This window comes from Globicephala melas, chromosome 9 (genome assembly GCF_963455315.2).
Source record: "Globicephala melas chromosome 9, mGloMel1.2, whole genome shotgun sequence".
Classification (NCBI taxonomy): Eukaryota; Metazoa; Chordata; class Mammalia; order Artiodactyla; family Delphinidae; genus Globicephala; species Globicephala melas.
In genome coordinates, this window is record NC_083322.1 from 57,737,493 (window position 1) to 57,752,866 (window position 15,374).

General features: G+C 40.3%; 1 protein-coding gene across 11 annotated transcripts in view; it reads left to right on the forward strand.

The window, feature by feature from the left end:
* Positions 1–2,999: 2,999 nt before the first annotated feature.
* The window catches only part of PPP1R9A (protein phosphatase 1 regulatory subunit 9A), a 327,785-nt gene continuing 315,410 nt past the window's right edge, over positions 3,000–15,374 (forward strand). For 7 of the 11 annotated variants that reach the window (XM_070046350.1, XM_060304609.1, XM_070046345.1 and 4 more), the window contains exons 1-2: positions 3,413–3,518; positions 5,255–6,870. In XM_070046350.1, the coding sequence (XP_069902451.1) occupies positions 5,476–6,870 (1,395 nt within the window). In that variant the 5' untranslated portion in view covers positions 3,413–3,518; positions 5,255–5,475. Of the gene's footprint in view, positions 3,074–3,123; positions 3,216–3,412; positions 3,519–3,878; positions 3,981–5,254; positions 6,871–15,374 lie in introns of those variants that run through there. The other 4 variants (XM_060304610.1, XM_060304611.1, XM_060304608.1 and 1 more) reach the window with 4 other exon arrangements.

Sequence of the window (15,374 nt, forward strand, 5' to 3'; positions counted from 1 at the left end):
ACTACCTACAGGAATTGATCTTCCATTACTTCACCTATTCCATAAAGAAATTATTCTAGAGACCTCCAAGTTCGTTCTATTTTTTTCTCTCCCTTTATGGACTTGTTAACATGCAATCACCCAGGTGCTTTCATGCTATAAATCAAGGAGTGATAGGCAGTTTTCAGGCTCAGCTTAGTCAATTTTCTCTAGTCTTAAAATTTTATTTGGGTTTGATTTAGGCTTAATTTCACAACTACACCCAACATTTCACTTTCACATATGAATAATTTAATTATTTGAATAGATACTCAGAATATCCATTATGAAAACTGAAAAAAATATATTGAGAAAACCCCTAAAACAATGTAGAATACATTTTGTACTTTTTATTGACTAATCTTATGGTCCATTCTTGGTTACAAAGGAAATAAGAGTAATAGCCCACAATATTCTACATGATTTATAAAATAAATCACATATGAAAATCAAAATCCCCCTCTTTCCCAAATATAATACATTGCGTTTTGGGTGCCTTGCATGTCAGTACTAAACTTCACCTAACACTGCCCCAGTCCCTTTTCGATTAGAACAGGCAAAATTTATGACCTCTTATCCTCAGTACATTAATGATCTATTGAACTAAGTTTTGATCCTTATAAAGTTAAAATACCTTTCCTAATTTATGGAAGTGCAAATGTTGTCTAAGACAGCACTGACAATAGAAATTTCTGTGATGAAAATATTCTGTATCTACACTGTTCAGTAGGTAGCTACTGAGTCTTTTGAATGTGGCTAGTGGGACTAAGGAACTTAATTTTAAATTGTATTTGAGTTAAAGTTAAATAACCACATGTATTGGGTTAATTACTACTGGTCTAGCAGTCCCTTCAAACACTCAGGTAAGTGTTAGAAATGGAAGGTAGGTTATGGACAATCCAGGAATCTGAAATTATGAAAAATTATGTTTTTAAAACTCTGTCATTGGACTTCCCTGGTGACACAGTGGTTAAGAATCCGCCTGCCAATGCAGGGGACATGGGTTCGAGCCCTGGACTGGGAAGATCCCACATGCCACAGAGCAACTAAGCCCGTGTGCCTCAACTACTGAGCCTGCGCTCTAGAGCCCGCGAGCCACAACTACTAAGCCTGCCTGCCACAACTACTGAAGCCCGCGTGCCTAGAGCCCGTGCTCCGCAACAAGAGAAGCCACCGCAATGAGAAGCCCGTGCGCCAAAACCAAGAGTTGCCCCCGCTCACGGCAACTAGAGAAAGCCCGCGGGCAGCAATGAGGACCCAATGCAGCCAAAAATAAAATAAATTAAAAAAATTAAAAAAAATAGTTAAAAAAAAAAAAAACCTCTGTCATTCATCCCTTCAGTATGAATTTTTCCAGAAGGTTCACAATAAAAAAAAAGTGAAACCTAAACCAACCAAATTCTTTAGGCTGCTTTTCTGTATGAATCATCTTTTTGTAAAGAGGTGTAAGACTGGTTTTGTTGCCAACTCTGCCCCCTCTTCTACAGATAGAACTGTAGTGATTAGGTTCCTGCATTTATTTAGGTTATTCTCCTAAAAAACATGGTTTCCATACTGCAAATAAATGACAGGAACTTTTCCACCTAATTACCCCAGACAACACAAATGTTCTTTCCAAAAGTGGAGACTGGAACCACAAGCCCCCTCACATTGCCTGTTACATCTGTTTATGCTCATAGAAGTGACATCCACGTCGTAGACAGGGAATACCAATTTCTTGGGAAAGCACCCAGAATTTGGTGAGGCTTGAAGAAAAAATTCCACTGTTCAAAGTAAGAGATACATAGAATTGAGCAGCTACAAAGCTCTTTTGAAATTAAGCAGGAAAAGATTTTGCTTCCAGAGTATAAATTCTGTGTATAGACTTGCCGGAGTTCGTATGCAACCATCATCATTTACTAGCGATAAAGCTGTAGGTAAGTTACAAAACCTAAACCTCAGTTTTCCCATCTGTAAAATGTAGATAACAATAGCTCTGTTGGAAAAACTCCTGTAAGACTTTGAAATGGGCAAAAGATTATTGAGTGTCCTTTCAGTGGAATGCTGGATGTTATCTAAAGGACTCTGGAGTTTCATGGTTCTACAGTAGTTTGCACCTTTGCCTGCCTTTGACTTTTTACGACTCTATAAGCCCTAGAAACTTAACGATACTGTAAATGGTTCTCATCTATACATATGCAAAATTATTTTGTTCCTTAGAGATACAGTTATCACTGCCCTGTATAGGAGATAATTCAAAATATTACATTTTAGTGCCTTATTAACCAGTTTTGCCTCTTTTCTGATTTTCCATAAAGCTTTGCTCTTCACATTCTCATTTGGATGGGTTGCAATATTTTGGTGTTCCCTCCCTAACTGATGAGTCAAATAACATTTTTGACACAGCTTCATTTTACATTTCTGTTAGAGTATATTTTTACCTTCTTGAAAAATTATCCTTAAAAGTTTCTACTCCACAGTTTTTTTGAGAGTTGGTTTAAAGGTCTATATTGACGGTTATGATTGGTTTTATATTTTGCAGTAAGGCTGTAACACTTCCGAAATTTTTGATGGGGAAAGGAGGGGGTAACTGAGCATTTATAAAAGGGGAGTCTGAAAAGCTCTTTCCTGATAAGAAAGTCAGAAGATTTCCTCACCTCTTTCCTTTTAGCAGCGGAAGGTTAAGGTGGGTATTAGGCGAAGTACAAGTGGCCTAAACGGAGGAGTGGAGGCCACTCTGGATCTGGGCCTAGGTGCCGGCCTTCCCTGCCAGGAGCGTGGCCCAGGGTTTTGGATGCCCTGGGGTCACGGAGTTAACGGCAGACTTCGTGGGGCCCCAGCAACAGACAGCCCAAGAACCCAGTTCTCGCGAAACCAGGACCCGAGCTGAAGGGCAGGATTTGCCCCAGGCCCGAGGGGCCCCTCGCCCACGGCCGAGGGGGTGGGGCGGCCTCGCCTCGGGCCGGTGCTTTTCGCCCTCCGTTGGCCGCCAGAGGCTCCCTCTCTCTCCCTCTCCTGGGATTTTGCTGCCGGGCTCCCTCTCTCTGCGGCCCTAGAGTTAATCCCATCAGCCGAGGTGAGGCACCTGTTACCCCGGGCCTTCCTCACCCCCGCGGCCTCTCCCCCGTTACACCCCCGCTACGCCGCCAGCCAAACGGCCCGGCGCGGGCGACCGCACGTGGGCGAAGCCCCTGCCCGGGCTGGGACCCCCTCCCCAGGTCGGCCCGAGTGTGCGAGTTCGTCGGGGCCCGGGCCGCCGCCCGCCCGCAATGGCGTTAGGGAGCGTAGCGCGCCTCCCGGGGCCGTCCGCCGCGGGCCGGGCGCGCGTGGGGGGCCGCGGCGCGCGTGGAAGCGGCCGCCGCAGCCGCCCATCGCGCTGCGCCGGGAGGAGCGGGTGGAGGGGCAGCGAGCGGGCCGGCGCCGAGCCGAGCCGCGGCCACCGTGGGGCGGGGGGCGCCTCGGAGGCGGAGGTGGGAGCCGCGGCCGCCTGACCCTCCCCACCGGCGGCGGCTCCCGCTCGGGTAAGGGGGAGGATGTGCGCGGGGCGAGGAGCTGGGGAGGGTGGAGATGAGGAGGAAAAAATCGGGATGTACAAAGGCTGAGTTGCAGGCTGAGGGTGGGGGAGGGCTGCGGTTGGGGAGCGTTAGGTTGAGGATCTGAGGCAGTATCGGTGGGATCTATTGTTTCCTGGCACACTGGGAGGAAAAACAAAGGGATTTATTAGTATTACCCCGTAATTTTTTTTCTTCTTCTTTTTTTTAATGTGGACGGGGAGCTCGGCTCTCCCCATGCCACACTGGGATCCGCCTGGCAGCCGCCGGGAGCCACAGCCAATGTGTTAGGACTTCAGGTGCTTCTTGGCACAAAGCTAGACAGCGACCTCCTACCATAGCGCTTGGCGTCACCTGCTCTCCCGGCCCTGCCCCTGCCCGGGGCCGAGGGATTGCGTCCCGAACCAGGCTCGGGAATCGGCTGTCTCTCAAGTTGGTGTTATTTATGTTTGTCTTTTGTGAGGGCAGGTTTTGAATACCCCGGCGGCCCCAGCGCCCCCGCCCCCCGCCCCTTCGGGTTCGAATTGGCGGGGGAGGGAGTTGGGGGGGTTGTTGGGGGGGAGGGGAGGGTGTGTATGGCTTAAACAAATGTCAGGGTAGAAGGAGATTGTCGAAGCTTGACAAAAAAAACAGGCACCACACTCTGAAGCCTTTCTTGTTTGTCTGCATGGGCCATGCATGCGTGCTGGGCCAGGAGCCGAGCCTGGAGACGGTTTAAGTGAAAGTGTGTGCTTCCTCGTCTGATGGTGCGTGAGGGTGATAGGGCTCCGCCTAATATTAAAAAACAAAACAAAAACAAAATGAAAAATCTTTAGAACTACAACATCTGCTCCTCAGCGGATCTTGAAGTATTTGCTTGCTGGCATATTGATGTGAAATACAGCTGTGGGCTAGAGGAGACCAGCCAGCACGTATTGCGTTGTATTCTGAGCTTGTAGTAAGTTAGAGGCAAGTGTAATAAACAAATCAGGGCTATGAAAAGTGGTTTCATGGTCCTTTATTTTCTGATCCTCACGTTCTCATACATTTATTCCCATGATATCCTGTATCCCACTCTATAATTAGTAATGTTCACTCTTAGGAAACTTCCAAATATTTGATGTGGTTCTGAACTTAGAGTGAAACTTACTGCCATTTAAGAACTTTCTTCTGTTTGTTTTGGTCTGAAATTGCACAAGTGTTGTTTTGGGGATGCTGTAGATGAGAATATTGGACCAGAAAGAGTGAAATAAGCCTCTGTAGACACGTTTTGGAGTTTGTAAACAGATTCTGAACTTTCAATTGTGCTTGTATAGAAAGAATAAGTTCTACCTGATGTGGAGAATCTCAAGTGAATTTCATTTTTCTGGACAGTTTGATGATTTCTTAAAGATCTAGGAACTGCTGGTTTCTTTTAAGGTCATTCACAAAACCAACCAAAACTTGGGCTAAAGTATTGCTTTGAAGTGTACTTATGTGTCACTTGTATGTGTGTATGTGTGTGATTTTGGTAGGGATCTCAAGTTATGTTTGAAACAGCTTTGTTACCAAAGACCAATCAGAGTTATAACTTTTAAATTCTTGGCTTTGAAATTCCCATTTCAATATGTAATTTCTTCTTATTTGACATGTGGCCAAGCCACTTTGGAAAAAAAATGTATAATAGTTGACTAACCGTAAATTCAAATAAGTAAATGAATTCAGAAATTCGTTCTTTTCTATTACAGATGAACCTCTAGTCTTGCTTTGAAAAAGCCATTTTGTGTAACTCTTGACTGCATAATTTCCTAATACACCTGTTGGGAGGATCACTGACACAGTATGCCATTTGAGAGGTACTTTTTCTTGACCAGATACTGGTGATTAGAGAAGAGAGGTGTTTTGTGGGGTTTTTTTGTTTTTTTTTCCTGATCATTATGAACACTGGCTTTTCACCCCTGAAGTAAAAATGTTGAAAACCGAGTCTTCAGGTGAACGTACCACTCTCAGAAGTGCCTCTCCTCACAGGAATGCATATAGAACTGAGTTCCAGGCACTGAAAAGTACCTTTGACAAACCCAAGTCAGATGGGGAACAAAAAACAAAAGAAGGTGAGGGATCCCAGCAGAGCAGGGGAAGGAAATATGGCTCCAATGTCAACAGAATTAAAAATCTATTTATGCAGATGGGTATGGAACCCAGTGAGAATGCTGCAGTCATTGCCAAAACAAGGGGGAAAGGTGGATCTTCATCCCCTCAGAGGCGAATGAAGCCCAAAGAATTTCTGGAAAAAACAGATGGCTCAGTTGTTAAGTTGGAGTCCTCTGTTTCAGAACGAATTAGTAGATTTGACACAATGTACGATGGCCCTTCATATTCTAAGTTCACAGAAACTCGCAAGATGTTTGAGAGAAGTGTGCATGAATCAGGACAGAACAACCGCTATTCCCCAAAGAAGGAGAAAACTGGAGGGAGTGAACCTCAGGATGAATGGGGTGGTTCTAAGTCCAACAGAGGCAGTACTGATTCCTTGGACAGCCTTAGCTCCCGGACGGAGGCTGTCTCCCCAACTGTGAGTCAACTGAGTGCAGTATTGGAGAACACCGATTCCCCCAGTGCCATCATTTCTGAGAAGGCTGAGAACAGTGCATACTCAGTGACGGGGCATTATCCCCTGAATTTACCATCGGTTACTGTTACAAATCTTGACACCTTCGGGCACCTTAAGGATTCTAATTCTTGGTCACCTCCAAGCAAACACAGTGACGATGCAGAGGATGCTCAGAAGAGTAATACAACTCCAGTACTAGAAGTGGCTTCGAAAAGTACCTCTCTAGCTTCAGTGCCCAGTGAAGAGGCACAGCAGAGCAAGGAAGCCGAGGACTCCACATCTAACCAAGAGACTCCTGACAGAATTGACAGAGACATTCCTGAAGGACCTTGTGCTGAAAACAAGGCAGTTACAGAGCCTGAAATCCCTTCACCACAAAACGAACCTTCAGAAGACGCAGAAGCTCATTTGGTTGGGAGTGAGGCAGCAATGCAACAGAAGAAAGAACTTGCAGGTGGTGATTTTACCTCTGCTGATGCATCTAGATTCAGATGTGGAAAGGAAGTATTCGAAGATTCAAATAATTTTGGGAGCTCCCATGTTTACATGCACAGTGACTATAATATATATAGGGTGAGATCCAGGTATAATTCAGACTGGGGAGAAACAGGCACTGAACAGGATGAGCAGGAAGATAGTGATGAAAACAATTACTATCAACCTGATATGGAATACTCAGAAATCGTTGGATTGCCAGAAGAAGAAGACATCCCGGCAAATAGGAAAATTAAGTTTAGTAGTGCTCCAATTAAGGTGAGTATGTTTTCTCAGTTTGTTTTTGAAGTTTTTTCTAAGTTTTTTGTTTGTTTGTTTGTTTGTTTTTTAGTATTTGGGCCTGACTGTATGTAGACTAGCTTTGACAGCTATAAAGAATTCAAGGTTGTTGATATACACATGTTGTCAGGTGATTTTAAAAGTTTGGAGTTTGAGAGATATTATTTCCTGATGTGCTTTATAGTTGTATAAACCAGTACTGAGTAATACTGAAGTTGAAGAAGTTTGGGGATTTTGAGAGACATTCCAATGGACGGGTGTATGAATAATATGAACACTGAAAACCAGGAGTGTTAGTTTGAAATAGAATTACTTCTTTAACTAGTTTTACTTGAAATTACCCATGAATAATAAAATTATCTGAATCGAAACACTGTAGGATATGAGGTATAATGTACAAAGGGAGAGTTATGATAACCTTGAAATAATATTCTTTATTTACGTGCTTAAAAAATCCGAGTTATCCCTTTCTTAAGTGTAAGTGGATTGTGAGGAATGTTGGAACTTTTTTTTTTGTACTGCTACTTGGTAGTGAATGTTGGATTCGTGGAAATACGTTAGCGGACTTAAATACTTTAATTGGAAAGCTATGACTCTAAATAGCTTTGAGTTCAGAATTTGTTATATGGCTTTAAAATGAAATTGTGTGAAAAGATGTTAAATTGATTTGCCATTCATGGATTTATTTTTACCTCTTAAAATCTGGATAAATGCCAAGTGAATTCAGGCGCTCTATTCTAATGACTTCACTTAGTTAACATTTGGAATAGAAGAATAGCACAAAGTACATCCGCAGCGGGTGGTGAAACATTATTAGCTGATAATGGCAGTGGGACAGGAGGTGTTTGGTTGAGTATCAGAATCTCCTGGAATGCTTTTTCAAAGTGTACTTGTCCATCGGCTCAGCCCCAAGATGCTGGCATGCCCTCCTAGGGGAATCTGGGGGGTTGTCGTGGCAGAATGTGTAGTTTGAAACCACTTTCTAGGGGCTTTTAGCTTACACAGTGTGTATATATGATAGATTTGGAATTAGATCTGGTATCTTCTTAAATTTTCTCCTCAAAATCTAAAGTCACTGTCTATTGTTATTTCCATCTTATGAAACTTTCATATAAGGCTTTAAGATACATAATTTACCTAGCAAAGATAAATATGACCTTTCTGTAAGTATGAAATAAACTAATAATCTATGAAATTATTTACTGGTGTTAGCAGGCAAACTTTTCTTTCATAGTGTAAAGCAAAAGTTCTGGGTCAGAATGGGCCATGTCAAGTTAAACTATGTTTGAAATAACTACTGGAGTTGTGAATCTAGTTTCTAAGTAAGCTAAGTTTCTTCCGCTGCCCTTTCCCACCTTCCTTTGTCATTCTCTCCCCTACCCCCCAATGGTAGGTACTCTCTTTAGACTTGCCTTTCCCTCAGGCCTATCCAGCCAGCTTCTAAATTTCATCTTTTACATCCGCTTTGCAGGTGCTCCCCTTGGAACATCATCTTTTTACCCCTGAGGAAGAAAGCAATAAGATTAAATTGTTATGCATTGAGCAAGGCAGGAATAACTGAAATGAACTCTTCAGGGAGTTTGTTAAAACCAGTGGCTGAGTCCCTAATGGGGGATAGCAGTTTATGAAAATTTGGCAACCAAATGGGGCACCAGCCTTGTATTTGGGTCCTATGCTGCACAATATGTAACTGCATAGTAATAGGTTTAATGGATTTTAAAGGATTTATCATTGAAATTTGGATGCTCTTTTGTGAACAAACCAGGTTTTGGGTGTGATACTTTGAAATTGAAGTGATTTTTTTTTTCTGCCATTTATAACAATAAGCATTTTGCCTCTGAATTGTCACGTAATAGACTGTGTATTTCACGTAACAAGGAACGAACTAGATTACATACATTTAAGTTCAACACATTTCATTAAGAATATGGATCAAGCATCAGATTTGTGAAAGGTAATGTGCTGCGTTTTAGTGGGCAGTTAACAGTACTAGTTGGAGTGGATTAAGTTTGCAAACAGAAGATTCATTCTTAGCCCTTTGTGATGAATAAGACAATTACTCTTTCTTGTTCCCGTTGTTTAACATGTAAGTGGATTCACTTGGAAATTTTGAGTGCTACTTTTCTACTGGTGATGATGGTAGTGTTCAGATTATTCTCCAGTTAAGATTTTTGCCTCAGAGAGTGGTAATAATTAAATTCAGTAAGTGTTTATTGAAGGCTTATCATATGTCTATTCTCATGCTGTTAGCTGCAGAGGACACAAAAATCTATAAGGTTCCCTCTTTCCTCTGTGAGCTTGTAGATTCAATTCTTAAACACATGGTATTTAAAACCCATGAAACACAGTGTGAAAACCTGTGCTGAAGTGTCTAATGTCCTATGAGTACTTTAACTGTTCTTGGCTATACTAAATGCATGGAGTGAACAGGATTTGGTAGATCATTTGGAAGGGAATACACTCAGCCATTCCCTATGTGTTTCCTTATTCTTTTTATAAATATATATTTATGGAATGGAAGTTATGATTTCCAACTTAAATCTTTTCCTTTGAAACTTAAACACATTCCCTATTTTAGAAGTAATAGGGAGCATATTCCTTACAGAAATGATTTTTAGAACTTTTACATTCTTTTCCCGATAGTCTCATCTTATTCTTCACTAGAGTAAACATTCTCAACACTTTTGGTCTTTTGTTTCAGATCTTGTGTGTGTGAAACAATGTCCTCAGTTTCTATTTCAGTTCTTCTATGGATGTTTTAAACAGATATTTCCCTAAGATGTCTTAAATCTGAACCTAGAAAAATATCAAAATAATAGCTGATCTTTCCTGTGTAGTATATCCCTTATGTATAATTTTTGGTGACTTTTAGAAATGGTCAGATTGTTTCTTAATGGATAGGTTAATGTGTTTCATAGTGTCATGGAAAGTTAGAATGGAATTAATAATAGAAAATGTAAAATCCAACTTCGAGATATGGAATGAGGGAGTGTTAGGAAGATGCTAATTTGAGATGTGGAATTATACCTTCATTCTCAGGAATTTCTCAGAACCAAGGAATTGAATTAAATTTGTCTTAGATAAATCAAAGATAGAAAGGGTGACATTTAAAATTATTTTTTCTATTAATTCAGAACATTTATTGAGCCCTTACTATGTGTCAGGAACAATGCAAATGTAATAAATACATAAAATGACTGGAGCTGATCAAGTCAGGAACCGGTGGTCGGTGGGAGGTGTACAGCCATTAAGGTCACTTCTTAGGTCATTCTGCTCAACTCTGTTCTTGGATGATCTTTCTAAGATCATCACTGCAATCTTGTTAAGGAAGTCATGACTCTTTTTCTGTTTTTGGTAGCCTTATGTCCTTTGGATTGGTGTTCTTGAAACATAGCATATCTGAAAAAGGTTATTTTCCTAATTCCCAGCAAGATGAAATTGCTGGGTTAATGTTGGGATACAAAATGCTATACTCTTCTGTGTGTTTTCTCAAGTTGCCTCGAGCTTTACAGAGCTGGTGTTCAAAGGAGAGTCACCAAGGGCAGCAATGCTTCTCTGAGACTTACATGATAGTTGTTGAAAATGGGTTTCTTAGCATTCTCTCCCTCTTTTGGGGCTCTGAGTTATTGTCAGGGGGTACACGAGGCCTTTTATTCAGGATGGTGTTCTGAGCGTAGTTCTGAAATCCAAATTTCTGTCTTTGTGCAGCGTTTTCTTTCTAACAGTCCTGCTCAGTGCTTCTAAACTTGAATTTGCATATCAATCACCTGGGGACTTTTAAAATGCATATTTCTTATTCAGTAGCTGTTTTGTAGGAAATTACCTTGATGCAGTGGTTAGCCTCCAGGTACACTCCCAGCTATCCTGGAGGTATGGAATAGATAGGCTCAGCAACCAAATTTAAATGCTTGAATCACACGATTTATCAAATTAGTTTAAAACACACAGCCAGAAGCAAGAGGAAAGCAGTGAGGGGTAAGTTAACACACTTAAGGTGCAAAAGAGATTGGAAGGAAGGACCATACTACCCGAGTCCTGGGTACACAAAATTCATGTGTCCTGTCCCTCTCTCTTTTGTATCAGCCTTTCCCATTGATGGTGTGGTTATGAGGACTAGAGTTGATATTTGAGCAAGAACTCCACAGACTCAGGATGCCCTTGGCATCGTACTTCCTGGGATACATACTTGCTGTATGGAAGAGAGTGGGGACAAGTACACTTAGATACAGCTGTAGCTTTGCCAGTTTGCCTGCTGATGAGCCATGGGCATTGTTTGCATTTCTTGGTTAGAGCACCTGTGGGTCCCAGAATAGGATCATACTGGGTGGCCGATATGGAGATGGCATACCTGTCAGAGCAGAGATGGTATGGTAATGACTTGGTCTTTCCACCCCTTTCTATCTACAAGTAAATCTCTTGTTTGTTCCACAATATTTTCTACTTTGGAATGTCTTACAGGTTACTAACTTACCTATTTTTAACATATCTTGTAACTTTTGTCTTGGCCTTACAAGCTCTCATTATCTATACTTAACTGAGCCTCTGAGTATTAGCTCACTTACCATCAGTGATTATCACTTCTTAGAGTTTCATCCATGCCATTTGTTTTCTTGACCTTTATAACAGAATTTAATATTCTCAAGGAATATAGCAAACTCTCAAATAGTAGGTCCGGGGTGAGATTTTGCATTTCTAACAAGCTCTCAAGTTGGTGCTGATGCTGCTGGTCACTATTTGCAGTATGATTTTGAAGTATAATCTTCTGGCTTCTGAAAGGGGCTTGTAACGAAATGTTGGGGAAGCTCACTTAACAGATTTGCTTTACAGATGGGTCTGCTGTAGCTGGTTGTATGGGATCATATTCTTTGAAGATGAAACAGGTGTAAATTTGTAAAGTGCATGAAGCACTCTGTTTCTGGATACCAAAGTGGATTATGAGCCCTAAATTCATAAGGAGTTTGGGTCATTAAAAAGTCATATCTTGGACTCTTTGTGTGGTCTAAGTGGTTTTTTTAAAAATTTATTTATTTATTTTTGGCTGTGTTGGGTCTTCGTTGCTGCACGGGCTTTTCTCGAGTTGCGGCAAGCAGGGACTACTCTTCGTTGCGGTGCGTGGGCCTCTCATTGCAGTGGCTTCTCTTGTTGTGGAGCACGGGCTCTAGGTGCATGGGCTTCAGGAGTTGTGGCTTGTGAGCTCTAGAGCGCAGGCTCAGCAGTGGTGGCACATGGGCTTAGTTGATCCGCGGCACGTGGGATCTTCCCGGACCAGGGATTGAACCTGTGTCCCCTGCATTAGCAGGCAGATGCTTATCCACTGCGCCACCAGGGAAGCGCAGTGGTCTAAGTTTTTAATTATAAAAGGACAGGAGTAGGAAGTTCTTGATAGACTCAGAAATTCCATTTCTCTCATTCTGTTGGAAGCCTAAATTTAAAAACTTCTAGAGAGAGCATAAGCATCATCATCTTATATAGCTTGCTTTTATTTGGATAACATTTAAATTGAACTTCCTTTCAAAATTTGATGGTTTATAAATTATGGTTTATAACCAGGTAAATAAGTCAAATATTTTAATGTACTGTGTAAAATCAAATAATGAATAGTTACTGAATGACCCCTTTTCTAATACCGCGTGGGTCTACCTCTTTTTTTTTTCACTGAACATTGGTCATTTAGTACTTAAAAGAGATTCTTTTCTACAGCAGACTATTATAGATGTTTGCTGGCATTTATTTGTAGTAGAAAGATTTAAAGTTTCTTGCTTTTTGTGTCATCAACAATATTTTTTATTCCCCTCTAAATTTCCTCACAAAGGATGCTAGTGTTGGGGTAATGGACTTTGAAGACAAGAGGCTGAATTTGGGGGAAAATAACTTTCTATTATGTGATCCATACATTGTTTACTTTATTAATCCAGTCACATGCCGGTCAGCAGTAATTTGATTTAAATCTCGTCTGCATTAGATTTTTTTCTAACATCTTCTTCACCACTCAAAAAGAAAAAGGCTTCAGAATTTCTATAGAAAAATACAGTTAGATACAGGATAAATTCTGTATAAACAAAACAAATATTGTTATGTTAAACTCTGAATATCATTTATTGATTTTTGTGCTGTTATCTAATTTATTTACTATTTTTCTTAATTTCCTATGCTCTTTTTGGATCTATTTCATTTTTGTTCTTTTGCTTCATTATAATCTACAGTTTTCATTTTGAATAGGAGAATACTTTTCAAGTAATGCTTCGTATTTTTTCTTTCTGGTCACTTAAGAAAATTTCCCTGGTTCTAATCTCTTCCTCTTGGTTTGTGACATAGAAACTAAAGATGAGAAATACTTAAGGGTAATCTAGTGTAATTGCCCCAATCACTTCAGTTAGCCCTTCAATAGCACATTGCTGACAGATGATCATTCAGCTTCTGCTTGAATAATTCCACTTATGGGGAGTTTATTATTTTTCAAGGCAAAAGGAAAGTTAGAAGGAGGGACATGTTGTGTGTGTGTGTGCGTGTGCGCTCTTATATTTGCTTATTTTCATGTTTTTAATTTGCAATTTTCTATTAAGATAAAATTCAAATAACATAAAATTCACCATCTTCAAGTGTACAATTCAGCAGTTTTCAGTATATTCACTATGTTGTGCAACCAGCACTATTATCTAATTCTAGAATATTTCCATCACCCTAGAAAGAAACCCTGTGCCTGTTAGCAGTCACTCCTAATTCCCCTTCTTCCCACGTCTTCTGGCAAACACTAATCTAGTTTCTGTCTCTGTGGATTTGCCTTTTCTGGACAGTTCATATAAATGGGATCCGGGGCATGCTTTTTAAAGGGAGTGTAGGTGACGCAATGAGTAGGGCGTGAGATATGTTAAAATTTAAGATACCATGAGGGCAGCAGACCTTAGGAAGGTCTAGAGAGCAAGGATAAAGGAATTTTGGGATGGTGACATGGTCTTAAGATGAAGTGGCAATGTGGGGACAACAAATGCTGCCTGCCTGTTAATGCAGTTCATGGAGAGAAAGAAGACAGGAAGCTGAAGTAACAGCAGGATCCAGAAAGGGATGAGCGTATTTGTTAACTGAAGAAGACTGGTGTACGGGGCAAAGAGGATGGTTAGAATCACTCCCTACCTTGGGACACTGCACTTTTCTTCACATAATCTGAAATTGCTGTTGATGAAGCTAAGTGATTGCTTCAGCATAGCGTATCTTTAAAGGCACAAAAGCGCTAATGCCAATTTTCATCTTTACATTGGTCTTTTCTAGCATGCGGAGACCCTTGCCCTTTTGTAATGACCTGATGCTTATTTCCATCCTACTGCTCTTATGTTCTTGCTTTCAGTATTCTTTTATGTTGATTGGAATTGTTCATGGACAGACTTCACTCTTTATTTTAAAAATTCTCCTCCTCCTTCAGTACTTCAATATAGATTTTATATGCCATACTTGCTATTATCTATAATATAACCGTGTATGAGATAAGTCATTTTGGGCAGGCACTTATTTAATTTATTGCACATTGTCAACTAAAGTATATTATATACATCACTGTTAAATATTATTAATTGATAATGAAAGTAACACCAAAAGTTTCTTGATATTCTGTAAACTTGGACAAACCTACGTCTTGAGGCTTTGGTTTTCTTATTCGTAATTGAGGCTCTCTTACATGTAGTTTATCACTAAGACCTCTTCTAAGCTTTAACATCTTGTTATCTTCATTATCTCTTAAACATATTTGTACAGTACCATTATCATAAATATTTGTACTGTTATTTCAAAGGGAAAAATTTGAACATCTTTTGTTGAAATTTCAAAATGAAGAAGTTATATTAAATTGCTCTTGGGAATGTTATATATGCTGTAGATTATAGTAGAAACTTTAAGATGATTAAAAGGTTAAATCCAACGGAGTACATTTTGATAAAGTGGCTTTTAGAGCAACTCGACTTTTGAAAGTGTGGCTTGAACTATATATTGAAATACCTTGCTGAGGAACCTACGAATAAAGAAAGAAATGTTTTGTAATATAGTTGCTGACATATTAATTGCTTCACTCACTGTTGTTCTGGAAATAGCTTCACAGCACTGTTCAACATGATTGAGACATTGATAACCTTTTGCACGATTCCCAATTTTTTAGCCAAACTTGCTCTCTCTTTCTCAGGCCCCTATCCTTACAAAAAGGACAATGAAATAGGCAGAGTATATAAAGATATTTGGAAATTTTATATTTTAGGAGGACCAAAGTCTTGTTGCTTATTTAATATATTTCAGAGGGACTAAAAAAAGAGTTTGTACAGTCAAAACTATTCCATATATATTTATGTGTGAAGAAAAGTGGTTTTAAATGCACCGGCTCACAGACATGTTATCCTCTTTCTCTCTTTTTTTAAGTCAGATAATGAATGAGTTTTGTTCTGGGGAAAGCTAATCTTCCACATTATTTTCTGTGCCAGATGAAATACAGTGGGCTAGGTTGG